Genomic DNA, 21579 nt, shown 5'->3' with positions numbered 1-21579 from the left:
GATAATTAGAGCTTTTTTATTAGGTAAAATTTCTCGTGCTTACAATTATTCAGATTGACTTCGATTAAAGTTTTCTAGTTTAATCTAGTAGACAAACAAAATTAGAGATAGAATCAAAATTAAAAATACAATAAATTATCGACCGACTCAAACACGACTCGCTTGTGCCCCTATTTCAAAGTGAATGAACTTAGAAAATGGCAACTTCGAAACATATCCCAATCGAATTCTCTGGAATTCTCTGGGCTTCTTAAACATACTCCATAAAATATACTTTCTTCTACCTTATATTTCGTTCCCCCCTGCTCCCGTTACCCATTGAACCCCCTCAATCTTCTTCAATCCAATGGCGCGAAATTTCTTAGGTACGACTGTCCCCTTCCTCTCCTTTTTTTTTGTTTTTGTTTTTTTTTTTGTTTTTATCTGAGTATGGTGTTGTTTTCTTCTAATTTCAGGCGTAAGTCGAGAAGAGTTGCAAATCACGCTTTTGGATGCTGCTGCGTTGGGGCAACTTTCAGTTCTCAAGAGTATTTTCAATTTTGTTTTTCAATAAATAAAAATTACAAAAATAACATAGGTTATCTTTTTTGCGCAACTGTTTTGGTAACTAATACTCAAATAACCCTCCCTCATCGGTGTTATGCATCTTTACCAAAAGAAGAAGTGTGGGAAGGAGAGGAATTTGGGCATGCATGTGGTGAAGTCTGCGTGCGTTGTGTGTGTCTGTGTTTGTTGTAGGGTTTAGGGTTTAGAGAGAGAGAGAATGAGAAAGAGGAATTTCTAAGAGAGAGAGAGAGAGTTGGGGGGGGGGGGGGGGGGGGTTGTGTTTTGGACAGTATGCTACTTTTTTTTTTCAAAATAAAGTAATTGTTCCATTTCACCAGGGTTCTGTTTGGCCTTTTTTTTTTTTCTTTGTTTCGAATGTGCAGAAATCGCAGAGATATTAGACAAAGGGGATGGGATAAGAAAAACAATGGAAATAACAAAGGATGCTGATGGGTTAGGTGTTTTTCATATTGCAGCATCTTACGGGAGAACAGATATCTGTCGTTACTTGATCGAGGAGTTGGGTTTTGATCCAGATTTTCGGTCTGATGAAGGTTTTGATTTATTATTATTTTTTTAATTCCTAAGCTCCATTCTATTTTGTCCTTTTTTTTAATTTATGGTTACTTTTGGTAAATTCTGAAGCAATATGAGATATTGCTAAATTATTTGCCTTGGATAGGTTATTGTTTCTACAAGCAATGCTTTCTGATACATGCTATTTCACACAAACCGCTAGTATGACATGGAAATAGTGTTCAAGTTCTAATTATGTGGTCACCATGAAAAAGATCTTCCGGAAACTGAAATAAAATAAAATTTTAATTAATGAATATATTGCAGGTAAAACACCACTTATCTATGCAGCCCGGGAAGGGAAAACTGGCACTCTGATTTATCTCTGTAATTGTGGAGCTGATCCTACATGCACTGATAGAAAAGGCGAGACGCCTCTGCACAATGCAGCACAATGGGGTCTGTTTCATACATTTTCTCTCCCTCTTTTGTTCATGCGCACAATAGGGAAAGTAGAAAGAAAGTTATAAGAATGGATTGATGGGTTAAACGCCCATCAACCTTCAAACAAAAATAATGGATTGATTGGGTTGTCTTGGTATATGGAGAAAAATGAATTTCCACTTTTGTCATAAAATTTCTTTCCAAATTTTGAATTTCGATCTAGTATAGATTAATTACTAAACTTGTTGATGACAGATTATATTATTTTTAGTATTTATGTTTAACTTCTATTTTTTGTGTTTCGCCTCCAGGACATGGCAAGTCTGTTCAGTTCTTGCTCTCCAAAGAAGTTCCTGTGGATCCTGAAAGTTACCGTGGAACACCTCTTCATGTTGCTGCACGCAATGGCTTCAAAAAAGCTGTGAAGATCTTACTGGAGCACAATGCTGATGTAATTTGGTTAAATTATCTTCCAGTACAAAACTAATATATAGGTGAAATTTAATTTTTTAATTAATATTTCTTCTAATGAATTTTTTTTTTTCCAGATAAACAAAGTCAGTTATGAATTCTTTACTCCACTTCTCATGTCTATCTTTGGTAACTCTTTGGATTGCGCCAAGCTTTTGTGTAAAGTATGACTTCTTTTCTTTGTAATAAACCATTTTTTGAGTTGTTGGGCACAAACCCAGTTTGTAGGAATTTCTAATGAAGCTTAAAACGGTGTAGCCAGCATTTTCGTGTTAGAAATGGTTACCTTAATAATCACTTGTCGAAGAGTTTTTATTGTTGTGGACTCACTATTGCTCCTTTTCCTTGATAGTTTTTATTGTGTTTATAACTAATAGGCCGGTGCAGACGTAAACTTGTATTGTCCTTTAGCAATTGCAATTAGTGTACATTCAGCTGAGACAGTGAAGTGCTTGTTGGAAGCTGGGGCTAACCCCAATATTCCCTGTGAATTGGAGCTCAACGAAGTGAGTTTCTTGTTATCAATTTGTTATTAAAACTGAATGGTCATGCCTTGTATAGAAAATTTACATATCGATATTTTCTTCGCAGGCTAGATCAAGTAATATATCAACAGTTATGTTTTTCTTGTAATAACATTCTTTCAAACTTTGTATTCTGAAAGTAATGCGACTTCTTTTTTGATGATATATTTTATTGTTGTAGTATGGAATGTTGCCAATAGAAATTGCAGCTGAGTGCGGTGAAAAGAGATTTGTTGAAATGCTTCTTCCTTTGACATCTCAGCTTCCTACTGTGCCAAACTGGACTGTTGAAGGAATTATGAATTATGTAATGTCTCCAGCTTTTAAGAAAAAGGTTGGTGATCCATTTTAAATGAGGTCAATTTCATTATTTCATGAAGTCATGCCAATTATGTGTTGTTTCCCTGTGCTATATCCTGATTTATTTTAGATGTCTCATTTCATTATTTTGTATGCTTTAGCATGAAATTAGGAGAAAGAAGAAGTTTGTTGAATTGAAAGTTAAAGGTGAACAAGCATTTAGGAAAAAGGAGTATTTAGCAGCCATAAACTTTTATACTGCAGTAAGTTTGCTATTTGAAAGTTCTATATTTGATATTTTTTTGTCAATTGATATTTAACGCTCTCAAATCTACGGACTTCTTAATAGGGTGTTGTTTCCACTTTCCCTTGTTGTAGGCAAGGGAGATAGCACCAACAGATGCAACAATATATGCAAATCGGAGTTTGTGTTGGCTTCGTCTGGTGGAAGGGGATTTTGCTTTACAGGAAGCTCAGATGGCTCAAGGCTTAAGGCCGAACTGGCCCAAAGCCTACTACCGTGTTGGTGCTGCTTTCATGTTACTAAAGGTTGATTTAATATAAAAAATTATGATTGCTTTGTGTTTTCTACTTGGTCTTATTACTTGTTATGGCTTTGATATTGTCTTATCACTAGAAATTTGTCCAGAGGGACCTGTAACATAGAATACATACAATTACAATAGCAGCGCTGGTCCTAACATAGAATACATACAATTACAATAGCAGTGCTGGTCCTCTTTTACTGTGGTGTACTATAGGAAATTCTTTGTCGTATTTATGGTATTTTATTTTCATTTTTTTTTGGTGTTGGAAGAAATATGAAGAAGCTTCTCAGGTACTTTTGGATGGCTTTAAATTAGATCCTGCCAACAAGGATATGGAGAAGGCTCTATTGTAAGTATTGCTTCCTTTTTTTAATTGAGGTTTTCTAGAGTGTGAACTGTGGGTATTTTGGATTTTCATCTTTTGCTTTGATTAGAAATGAAGAAGAAAGAATTGGTTATTTTTCACCAATAGACAAGCCTAGTATGCAATCCTTGCCAAAAGATTTGACATGTTTCTGTTGTGACATTAAATTTGTAGGGAGGCCTTGGATTGCATGAAGAAATCTAATGCTGTGTAGGTATTTGGTGAAAAGAGAGTTGGATTTGCTAATATTTGGAGTCACCTTTTGTTATGTTACCTCTGATGAAGGTAGAAGTATAAACTTGTTTAGTGATGTATGAAGCAAGATTATATAAGTATTTATTTTGTTTGATGCTTGTTTTATTATATGGATCCCTGTATTAGTTTCCTTGTCGTGTGTGGTACTAATTCTCATTGCATGTTCCTTGAAATACTTGTATTTCAAAATTATGGTCGCATCTTACAAATATATCGTACAGTAATTGGTTCAGCACATACAGGGAATATGCATTGGTCAAAATTGATGAAATTGGGGCCTCTTTGTGTGCGCCTGGGAAAATATACATTGGTCAATACTGTCAACATGTCTTCCTTTATTTCAGAATAGGTAGATGAGGATACCAACCTAAGAATTACAGAATAGAGACAACAGTGATTTTCTTGTATGTGTTGTGGACTTTATTAGGATATATAGGACATTTAACAAAGTAATAGGAAGTCGTATACTCGTATATCATAAACATTACCAGCTGCTGCAAATTAAAGGTGCTTTCGCCAAAAATAGAAAAAAGTTTCTTCTAAGTTTCAAATTAATTTAGAAGTCTGATTATTTTTGAACGATACAAACTATAAATAACGCTTATTTAATTTAGGATCGAATTCCCCCGTCCTCAATTCCATCATGCCATAATAATAGCTTAATTCTCCTTTTTCAAAGCAAAATGAAAAAAAAATCACCAATACCTAGTTTAAATACAAACACACATATATAACCCACTGGCTACTATATATATGACCACTTGTATTATTCAAAATAATGTCAAGTGATAGTTATTCTTGGTGGCCGTTTTCATGGTTTAAAAAGAGAAAATGCCAAATGATAGTTTTAACTTGGCCTACCCAAATTAGACAGTGGTGTTTTGTTATATGAGACGATCAGTTGCAAGATTCAGCTCTAATTTTTGAGCTCCACGGTATTGACACATTTCTGATATATACTGTTATTTGTGACCACCACTTTACAAAGAGGCTCAATTCCTGGCCATGCCCAGTCATTGTTTTTTCTCTTTCCAAAAATTGTTAAACATTAGTTGCATATCAAATTTAATACAACAATTAGTAATTAAATTATTGATTTAGTATTTAGAAAAATTAACGGGTTAGATTCTTTATCATTCATCAAGCGTCTCTAAATTATATATATTAAAATTCAATGCACAACCTATCTAAATTTACAGAAAATATATTTATATTTCTTTAATTTTGATTCTAATTTATCTATATAAAGGTCAAACAATTGTTTTTGTCAAAACCAGTTGTAATGGGTGGAGCTTTTCCATCCCGAATTTTTTAATAATAGAAAATAAATAAATAAAATATCGAAATAGGGGATCGTTTCTGAGTTTTTTCGAGATATAGGTAAACTGGGACAAACTATCATGTCCAAGGGATGGGACTAAATATCCCGTCCGGTTTATATAGCTAATAACCTAACTCTTAAGCAGCTTAGCCGTGTAAAAAAAAAGAAAAAAAAAAGGCGGACGGTATAATCAGACTCGTCCAGTTAAAAAAAATAAAAAAATACGGACGGTATAACCAAACCCGTCTGGGTAAAATATTAAAAGAAATAGTTGGGTTGTGTAATTACCGATTTTTTATTTATAGAAAATAAAATAATAAAATATCAAAAAAGGGTATAGATTTTGGGTTTTGTCGAAAAATAAGTAGAACGGGTTTGATAAACCCGTCCAGAGGGACGGGTCTAATTATCCAGTCCGGATCTAAGTATCAATTAATTTAATGACGACGCTAATCAAACTCAGCGGAAAGGGAAAAAAAAACAAAAATACCCGGACGGTACAAGCAGACCCATCCGGAGTAAAAATAATAAAAAAAACAGAAAATCCCGAACGGTATAATATAACCCGTCGGCGTTAAAAATTTCTTGGTTACATAGCTAACAAATGCTGGAATTTGAATCCCGATATTAATATAAAAATACAACTTCAAAAAAATTCTATAATACATGCAACATATCAGACCCCAACTAAACTTCCCCGCTAATTCATTTATTATTCTTTTCTTTCTCCATTCTAAAAATATGCACATACATACTAAGAAAAGTCTTTTTATTTTTTTTTGAATACTTGCCAAGGTCACATACTAAGAAAAGTCAATTGGAAAAAACAATGAAGACAATTTCATGTTTTCTACAGACACAGGTAGTTAGTACTCTGCTTTATGGTACACCATGACATTTCTTGCTTTGAGGCATCCATGATATTTTCACATTTTGTAGGGCAACCAATTAAAAAATAAAAAGCAAACAAAGCGGTATAAATTCATCAAAAGAAAATCAACCTGATCAGTGAGCTCTGGGTTTGTGAGTATTGCAACATTGATCATCTGACTAAAATTGCACAAAAATAAAAACTAAAAAATAAAGACAGCTTGACATGTGAATTGTGAAGATAAGTTATTGCATAAAATTAGAGTTCTTCACCGGTCTATATTTCACTGCTCCAAACCTAATTACTATATACTAGGTCAGACTAGAAAGTCATTTGTTTAACAATACACTACGACAAACAGCAAATTTTTTTTATTTTTCTCTCTTACTTTTTCCTTCTCGGAAGATCACACCAAAACATTTCATAATAAATTTTTTTAACGCCGGACGAGTTATATTATACCATCCGGGATTTTCTTTTTTCTTTTTTCTTTTACTCCAGACGGGTCTGCTTGTACCGTCCGGGTTTTTCTGTTTTTTTTTTTCCTTTCCGCTAAATTTGATTAGCGTCATTATTAAATTAATTGATACTTAGACCCGTCCTGCTGGACGGATTTATTAAACCCGTTCTATTTATTTTTCGACAAAATCCAAAATTTATATCTTTTTCGATATCTTATTATTTTATTTTCTATTAATAAAAAAATCGGCGTGTAATTAGACCCTGCTGCCCTATTTTGTTAACACCAATATCAACCGTTCTGCACATGCAACAGACGAAAAAAACAAGTGACAAGTCTGAACCTGTATTAAGAATCTAGACCAATTACTCAACAACTAAGGTGAGAATTCTTTAAATTATCAGTTAAAATATTATTATACCAAAGGAATTCCTTCCCCATGCAACCAAACAAAAAAATTAAAGCCTTTTTCTATGAAATTGCACAGATGATGTTGTAATCGCGGACAGGAATTATCTCACCGTCCCATTTTTTTTTTACCTGAACGGGAATAATGATACCGTTCTCATTTTTTTTCTCCTCTCCGCTAAATTTGGTTATTAACGTGTTATTAAGCCGGACGGGATAATTAGTCCCGTCTCTTGAACGGGATAAATAATTCCGGTCTACCTATATCTCAATAAAACTCAAAACCGATCCTCTATTTCAATATTTTATTTATTTATTTTCTATTATTAAAAAAATTCGGCCTTTCCATCTGCTGTCATGAATGCAATGATGCCATAACTATGACACATAATTGTTCGATCCTAAACTATCATGAATCTTAAAAACCTACTAAAAATCTATTTCAAGCGCATTGGTCTTGAAACGACCGAATTAGATAAAATCTCATAATTACATTATAAAAATGACAGCATATAATAAATATGTACATTTAGCATAAAGAAAATTAGAGATTTGTGCTACTACATGGCATTCAAAAAAAAAAAAGAAAAAAAAAAAGAGATTTGTACGTCTGCATGTAATGTGTACACTGTAGAAGTCGAAGTGTCGAAACTAAAAAGCAAAAAGGTTTCTTATCCATTTTGGCATCGAGTGTAGAGCTACTGTAAAAGCAAAAAGGTTTCTGAGATATCGTACATTCAAATAAAAACAAAAATAATACGGAAATTTCGTTTTAAAGAAAGAGGGTTTGTCGTTTATCTTTTAAATGTCCATCTCTTGAAAATCACTTTCGGAACAAAAGTAAATTAATCTTTTGTGCAAAAGGACTTCTGTTAAAGTTCAATGATCACGCCTAGGTACTAGGGTTATGCTACCACCTGTCACCAGTACCTTTTGAAGATGTCTAGAAGACAAATTGGAAATTCTTATGGAAACTGTATACTGAATTTCTCGTGCAGTGCTCTCCAACAATGAAGATGCCTAGAAGACAAATTGAAAATTCTTATGGGAACTATACACTGAATTTCTCGTGCAGTGCTCTCCAACAATGAGTTTATGACAACTGTTCTGTTCGTATACTTGCGTAGAATAATTTGTGTAAACGTCCATTGGTCTTATCTGTAGACCCTGTCTTGGCACGCCAGCCGTACTCACAAAAAAAAACTATTTTCCTTTAAAAAAAAAACAGTATTAATTGAAGTGTCTTTTTTTCTTGAACTGGTCTAGTTGTACAATGGTGTCCTAGCTAAACCACGTCCATGAAATATACACCGGGTCCAGGACCTCGCATTTAAACTCATTCACTCGTTGTCTTCTTGCTCACTTGTCGACTTCTTCCTCTCTGTGCTCAAGCTTCTTTATGCTCAAGTGAAACAATGGCGTCTGCGAGTAAAACAGGTACACCACAAAAAGTTCCCCCTCCCCATCCCAATCTCTCACCTTCTAATTTGTTCTCGACATTCCCAGATAAGAAGGCGGCTATGAAGATTCTACAAGCGGCTGATGCAGGGGACCTCCGTTCTCTCAAAAGTAAGTTATTTAAAATAGGTAAATTATGAATCATAAGGTTAAGTTTTGGAAAAAACTTTACCTACATTTTGTGATTCAAATGTAAGTTTACTTAGAGTATAATGCAATAATTTAGACTTAATAATGCTCTCCATCTTGCTCTATTTAATGCTGAACTAGAACACAAAACAATAATCTTTTACTCTATAGTACAATGAAGCTTGCAATTGCTTGTCTTGCAGGCTATCTGTTTGTTAAAATAGCAAGCTTTAATTTTGAAGTGTTAAGATGGCAAAATTTTCCTTATTGTGACAGTTCATTACTATGGTGTCTTAATTGTGAAATTAATTTTTGTGCTGATAAATAAAATGTACAGCTGCTGCTAAAAAGCTAGGCAAAGGCAGAAGAATAGCTCAGGCTATTGCTAGTGTAAGGCATGGGAGCAAAGATGGTCTGGGAGTTCTTCATATTGCTGCAGCTAAGGGAAGAACAGAGATTTGCCAATACCTAATTGAGAAGTTAGGTTTTGATTCCAATCAGGTTCCTGATAATGGTACAACACCTATAAGTTTTGTAATTTATTTTTATTTGTCTCCTGTTAAGTGTAGATGTGGCGATTGAACATGATTGAGTTTACAGTATCGGTACAACGCTTGAATATAAATTGTTAACTGCTAATGTAGCTCCTAAAAGCTCAAGTAACATTCGTTCAGTTGACAAGTGTAACTGTACCATATATCATCAAACTTGTGCCGCAGACAGCATTTTTTTTTTTTAAAGAAGTACAAGCATATGCAAATGACATGTGTCTTTCTTCATTTCTTATATTATTTCTCAAGGGAAAACTCCTATTTTTCATGCCACATATGGGGGGCACATAAACACTGTGAGGTACCTTCTTGACCATGGCGCTAATCCAAATGTAAGAGACAAAGATGGCTTTACTCCTCTCCATTCAGCTGTCATTGAAGGTTTAACTCTTTTCTTTACTTTCTGTTTGTGTTTTTGACACAGAGAACTACTGTGTTAGAAGCATTGTGCTGCTCATCAGGAGTCTCGATTAATCAACTTAACTGGCAGATTTGACCAAAGTGGTAGGAGGTGTGGAAATCTACATGGGATTAAAATGTCTTTAGTAATTATTCTCTCTAAATTTAATTGAATTTCAGGTTACGCTGAGATATTGGATCTGCTTCTCTCTAGAGGAGGTCCCATCGAGGCAAGGAACATTGCAGGAACTCCACTCATTTTGGCCGCATGTAAAGCTGACGATTCCTGCATGAAGGTTTTATTGGATCACAATGCAGATGTAACAGTCTTCTCTCTCTTTAACATCATGACTATTTACACTGTCATATAGAGCATTTTGGTCATGAGCATTCTGTAAGTGTTTCTTAACTAGCATATTAAATTATGTAACTTCAGGAGAATTTGACAATAAAATTGTGTCGTAACTCACTTGTTTACTCGTGTCCTTATCATATTTTTTAATTTAATTTAACCTAAGTGTAGTCTATTTACCTTCCCAGCCCAACCAGGTCAGCGATGGCTTCTTTACACCTCTGTTTATTGCTGTGATTAATGACTCGACCAAATGTGTAGAGGTTCTTCTAAAGGTATATTGAATGTTCATTTGTTTTCTTTCTTTTTTCTTAGCTAACATCCTTGTAGTTAAATACACTTATTCCTTATGATTTTCATAGGCTGGTGCTGATGTGAACAAGGTACCTTTGTTAGAACGGGCCTTTGATTCAGCAAAGATGTTGGATTATTTGCTGGAAGCTGGTGCTGACCCCAATATTCCTAATGAGGTTGGTTTCAAATTTTTTTATTTCTTTCTTTTTTCATTTTACTGTCCCTGTAATGGTTTTGTAACTGAAAACTGCATCCTTTCTGTTATAGTATGGGAGATTGCCGATAGAAATTGCGGCAGTTAGAGGTAAAAGGGAGGTGGTAGAAAAGCTCTATCCATTAACCTCTCCGAAACCAACTGTGTCAGACTGGAGCATTTATGGTTTGTTTAGGCATGTTGAATCTCCAATTTATCAAGTAGAGGTAAGGGATTTGTCATGCCTGTTTGTTACGTAGTTATTGAAGTTACATGCTTAAGTACAGTTTATTTCCACATGTGATTTAGGAGGAGCTTCAATCAAAGAAGAGGCTTGACAGACTCAAAAGGAAAGCTGACAGTGCACTGAGCCGAAAAGAATACATGGTGTCAATCTTCCTCTGGACCTATGTAAGTTCCTCCCATGTACTGGAAATTTGTTACTATAATTGCCATTTGGTGGTCAAGTATTTGAGGTCATCTAATGGGCTTTTTGTTTTTCGTTGAGAATTTGGGTTTCCTGTGGTTTGAGCATCAGGTAGATGTAAAATGAATTGAGGATTATGTAAAAGCTGGGCACATTATGGTTCTTTTTCCTGGTAGGGTTCTTTTACATATGGTTCTTTTTGCTCAAACCTGTATATTACAGACTGTTATGCTACTGTTGAGTTCTGAAGAACTGCGGCATATCTTCAGACCCCTCTCATAGTTTTAATACCGCCCTTTGTTATTACAGAAAGAGCTCTACCAGTGCAATAAACAAATGAGAGGAGAATGTGGTTATTAACAATGTTTTAGAGAAAATAGTTAACTAGAAACCCAGCCCCTGGTTTTCCTCTCATTTGTTCCAAAGAAGCAAGAAAAGTGTGTTGCATACATTCAATAGGCTCAGTATTTATCATTCTATTGACATATAAAAATAGAGGTTTGCCAGGTTATAATAAACATGCCTTTTTTTGTATTTATGAAGCAAAATAACCCATTTAAAAGGCATCCACCCTTAAAAAAAAAGGTATCTGGTGTGCCTTTGAAAGGAGTTTAGAAATATAATGCACGTGAAATGAGAGGGGTAGGGGGTTGTTTGAGCATTACCTTCTGAAATTAGGAGGAATTTGCATGATATCTTCTCATGTTTCTACAGAGGAGGGTACATTGAAATACTTTTTTTTTAAAAGGGTGCAAAATAATCTGTTGACGTTTTGCAGTTTTATGTGACAATGCTCATTGATTTATTAATTTTTTTGGGTAAGTAGGCAATGTCAGAAGACCCGAATGATGTGACCATACATGCAAATAGATGCCTATGCTGGCTGCACTTGCGCCTTGGGATCAATGCTTTAATTGATGCATACACCTGCTACTGCCTCCGGCCTAAATGGCCCATATCCTACCTCCGCCTTGGCTCTGCTTTTAGTTGTCTGAAGGTTTGTTACATTTGCTAGATGTTCTTCATTATGTATCCCAACCGGTGGTTGGTGGCAATATATATGGAATTTGTCTGAAGTTAATGTCTGTCAGTGTCAGTGATCTGATCCAGCCTTATTACTGCTCTTAATATGATGTCTTTTGTTCTACCGTCTTGTTAAATTTTGGGTTTGGTTTGTTCAGGTGTAGTACCAGATGATAGAACTGGTCTTTTCGAGGCTCCATTCATTTAATTTGACTGCAAAAAGAGGTGGGAGTTACTTTTGTATTACATGTTTGGTAAATTGTTTATCTTTTCAATTCCAGGAACATGAAAATGCTTGCATGGCATTTCTACAGGGCTTGAGTTTGGATCCAGCAAACAGAGAGATTCAGAAAGCACTACAGTATATTCATAGCGTTCTCTTTACAATTTTTCTATTTACAATGCTCCAATACAACTCAGATTGCACTGACTGAACCTTTTTTTTTCATTAATTTGCAGGAAGACAATGGAACAAAAAACTAATGAATCACACGTTACAGGCACAAACATTGTACAAGCTCTTGAATTTCTTTCCATAACTAATTCTGACAGTGCATAATCTCATGCCGCAACTCCATATACTCACCATGCATCTTGATGATAGGAAACTTTTTTTTTTTGGTAACATGTTAAGGGCATGTTTTATTAAGTACTTGTTTATGAACTACTTAAAAAATTACCTTATTGTCTTTGAAAATATGCTTGCTGGTGCCAGGCTATGTTTATTCTCTTGAACTACTGAGCTTTTAGGGGTACCACTAAATGCGGGTCTGAATCCTCTGTTTCTGTTAGACCGCTGAATGAATTATGGATTACTACATGTGACATTTACAAATTATCATTTGCATTGGAAAATGGATTTGTGCTAATATTTGCATATTCTGCTTCTGCCACAGATGTAGGTTCTGGCTTATCAGTTATGAGATGCAACATAGTTTAAAGTACATAACAGAAACCTATAGTACACGGGTATTCTCATGCAGTCGATTTAACCAGTAAACTAGCCTTGCTCATTGAATAGTTTATGTACTGAATCTATCTAACTAAATTAATATGAAAAGACTAATAATCCTCCATCATGCTCAATATGACATGTACAAATTCTAATACTGCAACAAAGAGAACGTTGGATAAACCATGCTCATTCTAGCAAATTGAAATTAAATACAACTACAAAATATTTGAAGTCATTGGAGCTTCCAGCAATGCACTGAACTCTGACAAAACAACTGTAATTTGTCCTGTTCAAAATCTGACCCTCTTCCAATTTATTGGGTCTAAATAATAAGTTCTCTTGAAATTTTGATCTGAACTAGCTTAAGATTCTCGCATTGAGATATTTCCAAACACAATGATATTTAAGTTTCATGCTCTACCATTCATTCGGTGCTTGCCCCTTCTGCTCATCCAACAATGTCAAATTTGTTAATCCTAGTCTTTGAAAATTTATCCTTTTGAGTTGTAAAGGTTTAGAAGTCATTAAGAACCATTATCACTTGTTTAACATTTGCAATCATCGTTGCATTAGAAGAATTGATTTGACACCTTTTTTTTTTATTTGAATATAGGATCTACCCAACTGATTGAATGGCCTATTTTAATTTTTTATGATAATCAATTCAAAGTTTTTGGATGAAGTGAGGCCTTGTTTTCAGTTGTCTACATGAACTCGTAGGCTCATAGCTACTATTTTGACTTGTGTATAAAACCTACAAAAGAGAAAACCATTATAAACATAAACTACAGCAGGAAAACATTATCGGGTCCTACTAAAATTTCACATCAAAAATAAAAATACACTACATGAACTAATATGCCACAGAAAAAAAAAATTACACAAAATCTACATAAAATCTATACTATAGATGCATTAGCTCCATCAAGATGTTTATTCTGCAGTAGTCATTCTATTTCTCAAAAATGGAACTACACATCTAGACTACCTAAGTTGATATCTCTTCCCTCAATGGCATGGGTGAAACATTATGTGCACAAATGAAAGCCAGCACGGTAAATGTACCAAAAGCAGGTAAAGATAAGTGGCACTATTCCACCCCCACAAAAACTTCATCCAATCCCAAAACTCCAGGATATTCACTGTACCAAAACCGTTACATACACCTTGAAATAATACAAGTGCAGTTACTGGAAAACCAAATAGTGCCATGGCCAAATTGCAAGTCAAAACCAACCCCCGTATCAGAGAGCTGTTCTCTTTAGCCCTGATAGGCCGTGCAAACAAGCACATGGGTATCACAAACAAAGCCCCAATTTGTGCGGTCGCAAAATTTATTATAGACATAAGACAAAGCCCGATAAAAACTGAGGCTATCATGACTGCCTTTAGAAGCCTCCATTCTACCATTTTAGAATATGGCGACCCAAAAACAGTATACAAAATTATCAGGGTTAGTAGTGAACCCCCAGCCCATATAAGCATGCATTGGGTCGAAGGTAAATCATTAGTTTTAGATATATAAATTGGTAATAATGTAACAACCACAGACCATGTGTGTGTTATAAGCATGGGTTTTGCAGTATGAAGCCACCTCCATGGATTGCGGTTAGAGGTGAGGTTGAATAGGGATGCAGCTATTATGGGAAGTGGTGCTACAAGAAATGTGAAGGGAATCATGTACACACCAACAGAGACAAACTTGTTTGGGGAGGTTAGGAAGTAGAGGAAGAAAGATTGATGAAACTTCTCTAGGAGGTTGTTCACTGATCGTACCGTGCCTTCTATCAACCTGCAATAGAATAAATAGATACTGCTATTTAATGGTAGTCAAAGATTTAACCCAAGGACATCTTCCCTAGCAGGAAATTTTCCTACCTATTTATATATTTTTACATTTTTAGGGTTTATATAGCAATTGTGGGCTATTGAAAGTTGAAACACCTGCTATGGGATTCTTGAAGTTAAATGAACTATACCAGATAACCACTTTCAAGTTGGTTCACAAAGTTACCAACCTATAACATATTAAGCCTATTGTTTGAACTCCAATAAAATTAGTTTAACTAAGCCTTGAGAAACCTCAATTGTGCAATTAAAACTACATTTTACCAGATTGTACACTAATATGCCCACATTTATACCACTACGAACAAAAGCATGAAAAAAGGAAAGAGAGGCGAATTGAGGAGTCATACTTGATCAACCCTACTTGACATTGTAAGCTTTCTTCTTTCTAGTGAAAAGAGAAATAAAAAGGATTCAATTAATAATAGAACCTGCCGCCTTTTAGGAGAAAAGCCGAGCGAGTATTTTCATTCTTCAAAGAGTATCTTGGAGATAGCTCCAGAGTTACAGCATCAACTTGGTAATCACGAAAGGCACCATGTGGTCCTGTTGGCACTCCCAAAGCCTAAAAGAAAGTACAGATTTGTTTAAGAAGCTTATTTAATGCCAATTTGGTTGGCTAAATATCAAAATTCAGTAGCCTTAAGTAAACAATGAACTGCCAAAAAACAAAAATTCGTAATATAGAAGAATAAAAAGTCAAACAGTAGTGTCCAACAGGGGCGTAATGGCACTACAATCTACCATCACGATACTAAGGATAGTCATCTTGGATTTTGTGTTCTATAATAGTTGGATTCTGCACCAGTACATTCAAGGCCGTACTAGCTTCATCTCAAATTTGGTTGTTCTTTTACATTTCTTTTTAGCTTTCTTTTGTTTTTACACATTGTGTGTCATTAATGTTTACTCAAAGATTAGGGTCAACTGAGGATTAAGCAACAAGAATAGATTAAAATAATGCAATTAGAGTAACACTATTAAGCATCATTTAGTGTTACACTATTAATGTTCAATAAATAACAAAAAAATAAATAGTTATCACCTGAGAGTATATAGAACTTGCAAGTGTGGCAGCCCCTTCAACATATTCATTACTCGGCATTTCAAACCGCCAATCAGGATTTAAACTCCTTGCAAATCTTCCAACCTGTTGCATCACCTCGCCCAAAACCTTAACCAGATGGGACTTAACCAACCCACCAAACATGCCAACCCTAACCCTAATTCCCTGCCGATGTACAGCCAAATAATGCACAACATTTAACAAGTCCAAGTTCGGCATTTGACCATTTGATGCCTCAGCATACATGGTGACCACATCTCTATCCTCGTGTCTCTCCCTCTCTTTCTCAATCACCTTAAAAACAATACCACAAGCCATGGTCCCAGCACGTTTGAAGATACTGCTAGTAGAAGCTTCACCTAAAAAGTTAGGGTTATGGTAATCGTTCAGCCATGCAGATACTGACGTGTGGTCCCCAAACTTTGAGTCTGAAGCAACCCATATGATGTCCTTTGCTAGCCAGGTAGCACGGCTTAGTAGTGAGAAAACTGAAAAGGCAAGGCCTAGAGATGAAGCTGATGCTGAGGTGCCAATCACTCCAGTATTGTAAGGGCTGACCAAAACAATGGCCTCTTTGCCATCACCGCGTGGTGCCCGAATTATGCCAACAGTACTGGTGCCATAGCTTAGGTTGGCCTGGGTCTGAGGGGGATTTGGAGTAGAGGAGAAGAAATGAAGAGGATGGAACTGATTCTTGGGTTGGGAGAATTTGTGGTGGTATGTTTCGGCTCCTACGGTTTCCATGTATTTTGCAATCACTTCTGGTATTTCCCTGCAAAAGTTAATAATGAATAACTATTAGAAAATGAGAATTTCCCTATTCAGGAACAAACCAAATGGTCAGATAAAGAACAGAAACAAATTACATTTGAAAAAAAAAAAAACAATCATGAAAAAATGCATAGTACTCAACCACCAGTGCCAACAAGTTAAACTGATGTATTGTTTACCAGTAGATGCTGTATTATCTTTCATGGTAACACTTTTACAACCATAAGCATTGTGTTAAAAAAGGATGAAAATTCTTTAAAACTAGAAGACATACATATCTGCTGCAACTCTGTCATCAGCAGCGCTTATAATGTCCATAATTAATTTGTTTGCTTCTGTAACATCTCGATATGAAAGGACAGGATTGGCAGAACCTGTCAACCAAATTAATTATATTGGTTAAGAAAGAGTGTCTCGGGTATAAAACCTTGCTGGTTGTCTTCCATACCTGTATGTACAATGCAATATCAATCCTTGCATCTGAATCCATTCTAAAGGAAATCAATTTCCTGTTGATTTTTGGTACCTAGTTTGTGTTTGCTGGAATGATGGACAGATGTCAAGGCTTAGTTCCGGCTTAGAATTTAAGTTTTAACCAGTTGATTGTTAAATAGTACAGAATAAGAATTAATGAAAGGAAGCCATTTAACCTAACAAAAAACTGCCTAACCTGGCAACAGAGCATTCTCTGAGATGTAGGTGTTCTTGGCCAATACTGGGAGAACAGCCAGCGCTATCAGACCCGCTACACAGCAAATTACACTGAAATTTGTCATAAAAAACAGTTTTAGTAAAAGAATATTTTTCATAACACATTTATCCCTAATCAACACCACATAATTGTCTGCCAATTGAGTCCCTAGCATTTTAGTTTTGCAATTAGATTTATTTTCATAGTCGGGGCAGAGTTGTTTATCTGATTGGCAAACTAGTCAACATTGTTCAAGTTTGTGTTCAAAATCGAAATGAGATGCATCAAAGCTAAGAAATCAAGTTGAAGACCACAGTAACACAGCTCTAGGAAGTGAGCGAGCGAAAGAGAGAGAGAGAGTTATACCAGACGAGAGTGCTGTGGGAAACGAGCAACCCACCAAGGCGAACAATAAGCCGAGATCTGGAAGTGGTGGTCTTTGCTTTCACAATTGAAAGATCCTTCTCCTCCGTCGTGACCTCCGCCTGTTGATCCACCTCCATGGCTGACAGATTGTTTTGCGACAGTGAGGTTTCAAGAGGCAACAGTAGAAAAAGAGAGATGCTGATGTAGAGAAGGCCGTAATGGGCCTACAGAATTTTTTATTTTACTTTGCTTCGGCCTGATTCGGTAGCTGCTGCTTTTTTAAAAGCATTTGTCACTGCATAATGGGCCGTAACCGTAATGGGCCGTAATGGGCCGTAAGGAGCACTGAAAAGCATTTGTCACTGCGTGCAATCCTTGATAGTTAATAGGCAATTATTTTGTTCATTCGGAAAATATCATTTACATTTCGTCAAGCTATCATATGGTTTATCTGGAGGTGCTATCGGGTCGGGTCGGGTCCGGGTACTATTATATTTGGACCCGGACCCTAAAAGTGTTCGGGTCCAAATTTCGATCCATATACTTATTTGTTTCAAATCGGGTCGGGTCCGGATCTGGATACCTATCTACCCGTAGATATTTCGGGTCCAGTCTTTCGGTTCAGGGTAGATAGATACCCGTACTTGTTTGTGGATTATCGGGTCCGGTTCGGATATGGGGCGGTTCCGGATCTAGAGCGGGTATAGGTCACAACTCCAAAGTATTCGAGAAATTATTTACATTTAAATATAATTATAATTTCTTAAACATCTCATATAATAAATCATTACAATATAAATTAAAAACTACTGCAAAATAAAAATTATACTATTAATCATGTTTATAAATAATAAAATATATCATGCTACATAGCAAAATAAGAATAATAACTCTAAATTATTAGTTGGTTGTTGGTTGTTTGGAGTACTCATGGTGTAACAAAAAATATTGAATTCAGTTTTTTGTTAATAGCTTTTGAATTCAGGAGGATGGATGAGATATAATTTTTAGAAAGTAAAATATTAGAGATGATTATTTTTTTTTTATAATTCAAAAAAATCTATGAATTGAATGTAATAGAAGAAAAAAGGTATAAAATAAGCTGGTTATGGAAGAATAAATTTGACAATCATGTGTCATGTGTCACATGTGTATAATATAGAACAAAAATTAAAGGGCGTAATTAAAGGGCTAGTTAAGGATGTAATTAAAGGGTAGTGTAAAACAGTAGCATAAATTTGGTTAAGTTTTATCAAATTATAGCTCAGCTGAAATATATTATCTAACACAAAAAATTGATGCAGAGTTATTAATATATATTTTATCGGGTATTTATACGGGTATCGGGTCGGGTCCGGTTATGGGTCGGATAATTAAATGATACCCATATCCTACCCATTACAGTATCGGTTCCGGTTCGGATCCGGGTCGGATATTAAATTATTAATTTTGTACCCATACCCATAATTTAATCGGTTATATTTTTTAAACCATACCCTATCCAAATTAATCGGATCCGGTTCGGTTCCGGATCAGATCCGGGTAATCGGGTAAAAGTAGCACCTCTAGGTTTATCTTTTCCTTTTTACTCGAAAAGAAAGGAATCTACTCTCAAGTACATTTCAAGAATAAAAGTTGTACCAATTTTAAAATAAAATTTAAAGAGTGAATGATGCATAAATTTTAATGGTTTAAATAGCGTTTATCGCGAAATAGCGTACGGGTTAAAAAAATTGCGCTATGCTCAAATAGCGGCGCTATTTGGGCATAGCGCCATAGCTTTTTTGGTCGGAAAACGCTATAGCGCGCTATTTAAAACACTGATAAATTTTAAAGTAATATTTAAAGAGAAAAATGGTGCACTAATTTTAAAGTTTTACTCTATGATTTTGGCTTTCGACTGACTTTTGCCTTCAGTATACACCATTGCACCTGAATTCACAGGAATGAACTCTGCTGCTTTTCCGAATCTAACCGTTCAAATTTGTTGAGATTTGTGCATAAATTTTTTTTTTATAGAGATACGTGAATATAAAATTTTGAACGGTTAGATTTAGAAAAACAGCAGATTCATATCCGAATTCACATCCTCTCAGGTTACCGGACTAAGTACAATTGAATTGGATGGTCCAAAATTATTCTTTTTAACTTGTCACGAATCTCAAAGCACAAATAATACTGCCCCCTTAGTCATTATGAGCAAAAACCGGATGAAATTAAATATGAGCCGTCCTTTTCAATTGTGTTGAGTCAGGTACTTGGGAGGATACAGATCCATTGCACCTACTATAGCAGATAGATGGACTGGTGATTATTTGTCAATTACCATGAGATCCAAATTGAGAATATTTTTTCTATAAACTATATAAAAAAAAATTAACAATAGTTTGTCTTTACAAAAATTATAAATACCGAGATATCAAATCGGCACAATTTTTTTCTTTGCGGCTATACTGAGATGGCTACTCGATGTTTTCACAATTTTTCAATCAAAATGTATAACTGTTGATAAAATATTTTTTTTTTTGCTATACCGAAATGGGTACTCGGTCTGGTTGGCCCGGTTAGTCAAATTCTTTTGCTTAATTATTTCTCAACACTATTGATCATCTTTTGTACGCCAATTAAAAAATAAAAATTGCCATCCTCCTTTTAAATTGTTGCTTTGGGATAATGGTCTTCAATTGATCCATAAACCAAGGGCAATTTTCACTATCTGTGCCGAATTGGTTTTCTTGTTCTTTTTTTTTTTTTGTTGCCAATTCATTTTTTCTGTGCCAAATTCTCTATTCGCCACAGAGGTTTTTTTTTTTTTTTTTTAATTTTAGTTGGCTGCCAATTTTTTTTGTTAAACTGGGGACCGAAATGCTATCTATGCAAAACATGATGGTTGGATTTTTTTGTGGTATGTTGTTAAAAAAATTGTGAAAACACCACCGGATCGAAATATTATTTCAGCACAGGAAAAAAAAATGGGGACCAATTTGACATTTTGATACTTATAGTTTTTCTAAAAACAGAAATCATCAAGTTGGTTTGTTAATTTTTTATTTATTTAGAATCCTAATTTTTTTTTTTCTGTCGTCAAAAATTTGTTTACGAAGAAACTGGTGAATTTCATTAAAATTCAAATAATCCTTATCGCATGTACCATCATTAATATTCAATTTTAGGCATCGCAATTTTGTCTTTTATTTGAAGCTGCGTATTTTAATTTGCTTTTAAATTTCATTTTTTTTTGCATGTAGTTTATCTATCCAATAATTTGTCAACCGGATGGTTCGTTAAACATTCAATTTTCTAAAATTAACTGTTTTAGTAATTAAAAAAAGAAGATTAATATCTGGAAGTGGAAATTTGCATCAAATTAAGATGTGATTTTAAATTACACGAAATATTTTGTTATTAATTAAAGAAAGCGAGACCCCGTTTGACCGGACAATTATCTTTCTTATTTCTCTATCTAAAATAATGTCAAAATCAACTTGTCACCTCTAACAAACGTTGAAAGTTTTCAAAGAAAATATTGCAAGAAACCAAACGCGTCAACTCAAAATTCATAAATTCCTGAAAACTACGTGGATATATCTTTTTTTTTTTATAACAAGGCAATAGAGCCCATTTTCATTGAAAAAAACAAGCTTCATGCTACTCTTAAGTTTGAAAAATACAAAACAGTGCAAAAGACTAGCAATATCAAGCATCAGTCTATCTAAACCATGCATACATCTAAGCCTTCCGCAGAGACTAAGAAAGTATATGATTATTCTAAGTTCAAAGTTCAAACTTATCCTCTAGCTGATTAATACAGAAGGTTGTCTTCATCAAAAAGCACCATCTGGTCTCGGGCTCTTCATTGCCTTGTGCGGCAGTAACTGTCACCATCTGATATACGTGGATATATCTTAATCATGAAAATAACATAAATTGGCATTTTTTCTCAAATCAGATTTATAGAAGTAACATGATCCGACTTTTTTGTCCGTAATTATTAAAGATAAAATCGTAATCGGTGACGCTCCTAAGTC

At 34.9% G+C, this 21579-nt stretch overlaps 3 protein-coding genes across 8 annotated transcripts; 2 read left to right on the top strand and 1 right to left on the bottom strand.

Annotated features, from left to right (window-relative positions):
- The first annotated feature begins 293 nt into the window (after window positions 1-293).
- Window positions 294-3963, top strand: LOC144544555 (uncharacterized). Of its 2 annotated transcripts, none has more exons than XM_078293089.1 (12): window positions 294-365; window positions 456-527; window positions 930-1100; window positions 1390-1521; window positions 1818-1957; window positions 2055-2141; window positions 2355-2483; window positions 2683-2835; window positions 2963-3064; window positions 3270-3350; window positions 3619-3698; window positions 3888-3963. In XM_078293089.1, the coding sequence occupies exons 1-12, from the start codon at window positions 347-349 to the stop codon at window positions 3925-3927; spliced, it is 1206 nt and encodes a 401-aa protein (XP_078149215.1). In that variant the 5' UTR covers window positions 294-346; the 3' UTR covers window positions 3928-3963. The 2 variants fall into 2 exon arrangements, with proteins under 2 accessions (XP_078149215.1, XP_078149214.1); XM_078293088.1 differs by having other exon boundaries at window positions 301-365; window positions 3180-3350; window positions 3888-3962.
- Window positions 3964-8363: 4400 nt separating this feature from the next.
- On the top strand, window positions 8364-12668 carry LOC144544554 (uncharacterized). 4 transcript variants are annotated; one of them, XR_013508254.1, is made up of 12 exons: window positions 8364-8597; window positions 8953-9129; window positions 9416-9547; window positions 9746-9885; window positions 10106-10192; window positions 10280-10387; window positions 10479-10631; window positions 10714-10815; window positions 11658-11828; window positions 12013-12079; window positions 12169-12215; window positions 12314-12359. XR_013508254.1 is itself a non-coding variant. In XM_078293087.1 (12 exons), the coding sequence occupies exons 1-12, from the start codon at window positions 8444-8446 to the stop codon at window positions 12411-12413; spliced, it is 1335 nt and encodes a 444-aa protein (XP_078149213.1). In that variant the 5' UTR covers window positions 8364-8443; the 3' UTR covers window positions 12414-12668. The 4 variants fall into 4 exon arrangements, 2 of the variants coding, with proteins under 2 accessions (XP_078149213.1, XP_078149212.1); XM_078293087.1 differs by lacking the exon at window positions 12013-12079 and having other exon boundaries at window positions 8364-8465; window positions 8535-8597; window positions 12136-12215; window positions 12314-12668; XR_013508253.1 differs by lacking the exon at window positions 12314-12359 and having other exon boundaries at window positions 12169-12294.
- An 866-nt stretch (window positions 12669-13534) lies between these two features.
- LOC144544372 (GPI transamidase component family protein / Gaa1-like family protein) lies at window positions 13535-17719 on the bottom strand. Of its 2 annotated transcripts, XM_078292875.1 has the most exons (6): window positions 17552-17719; window positions 17165-17256; window positions 16769-16868; window positions 15703-16495; window positions 15089-15222; window positions 13535-14601 (listed from the first exon to the last, which is right to left on the bottom strand). In XM_078292875.1, exons 1-6 carry the CDS (start codon window positions 17686-17688, stop codon window positions 13818-13820), a joined length of 2040 nt encoding a protein of 679 aa, XP_078149001.1. In that variant the 5' UTR covers window positions 17689-17719; the 3' UTR covers window positions 13535-13817. The 2 variants fall into 2 exon arrangements, with proteins under 2 accessions (XP_078149001.1, XP_078149003.1); XM_078292877.1 differs by lacking the exons at window positions 17165-17256; window positions 17552-17719 and adding an exon at window positions 16943-17055.
- Between the last annotated feature and the right edge of the window lie 3860 nt (window positions 17720-21579).

The sequence above is a fragment of the Carex rostrata genome, chromosome 26 (assembly GCF_964058835.1).
Source record: "Carex rostrata chromosome 26, lpCarRost1.2, whole genome shotgun sequence".
Lineage (NCBI taxonomy): Eukaryota > Viridiplantae > Streptophyta > Magnoliopsida > Poales > Cyperaceae > Carex > Carex rostrata.
The sequence above is the reverse complement of the archived record's forward strand: the minus strand, read 5'-3'. Positions and strand labels throughout refer to the sequence as shown.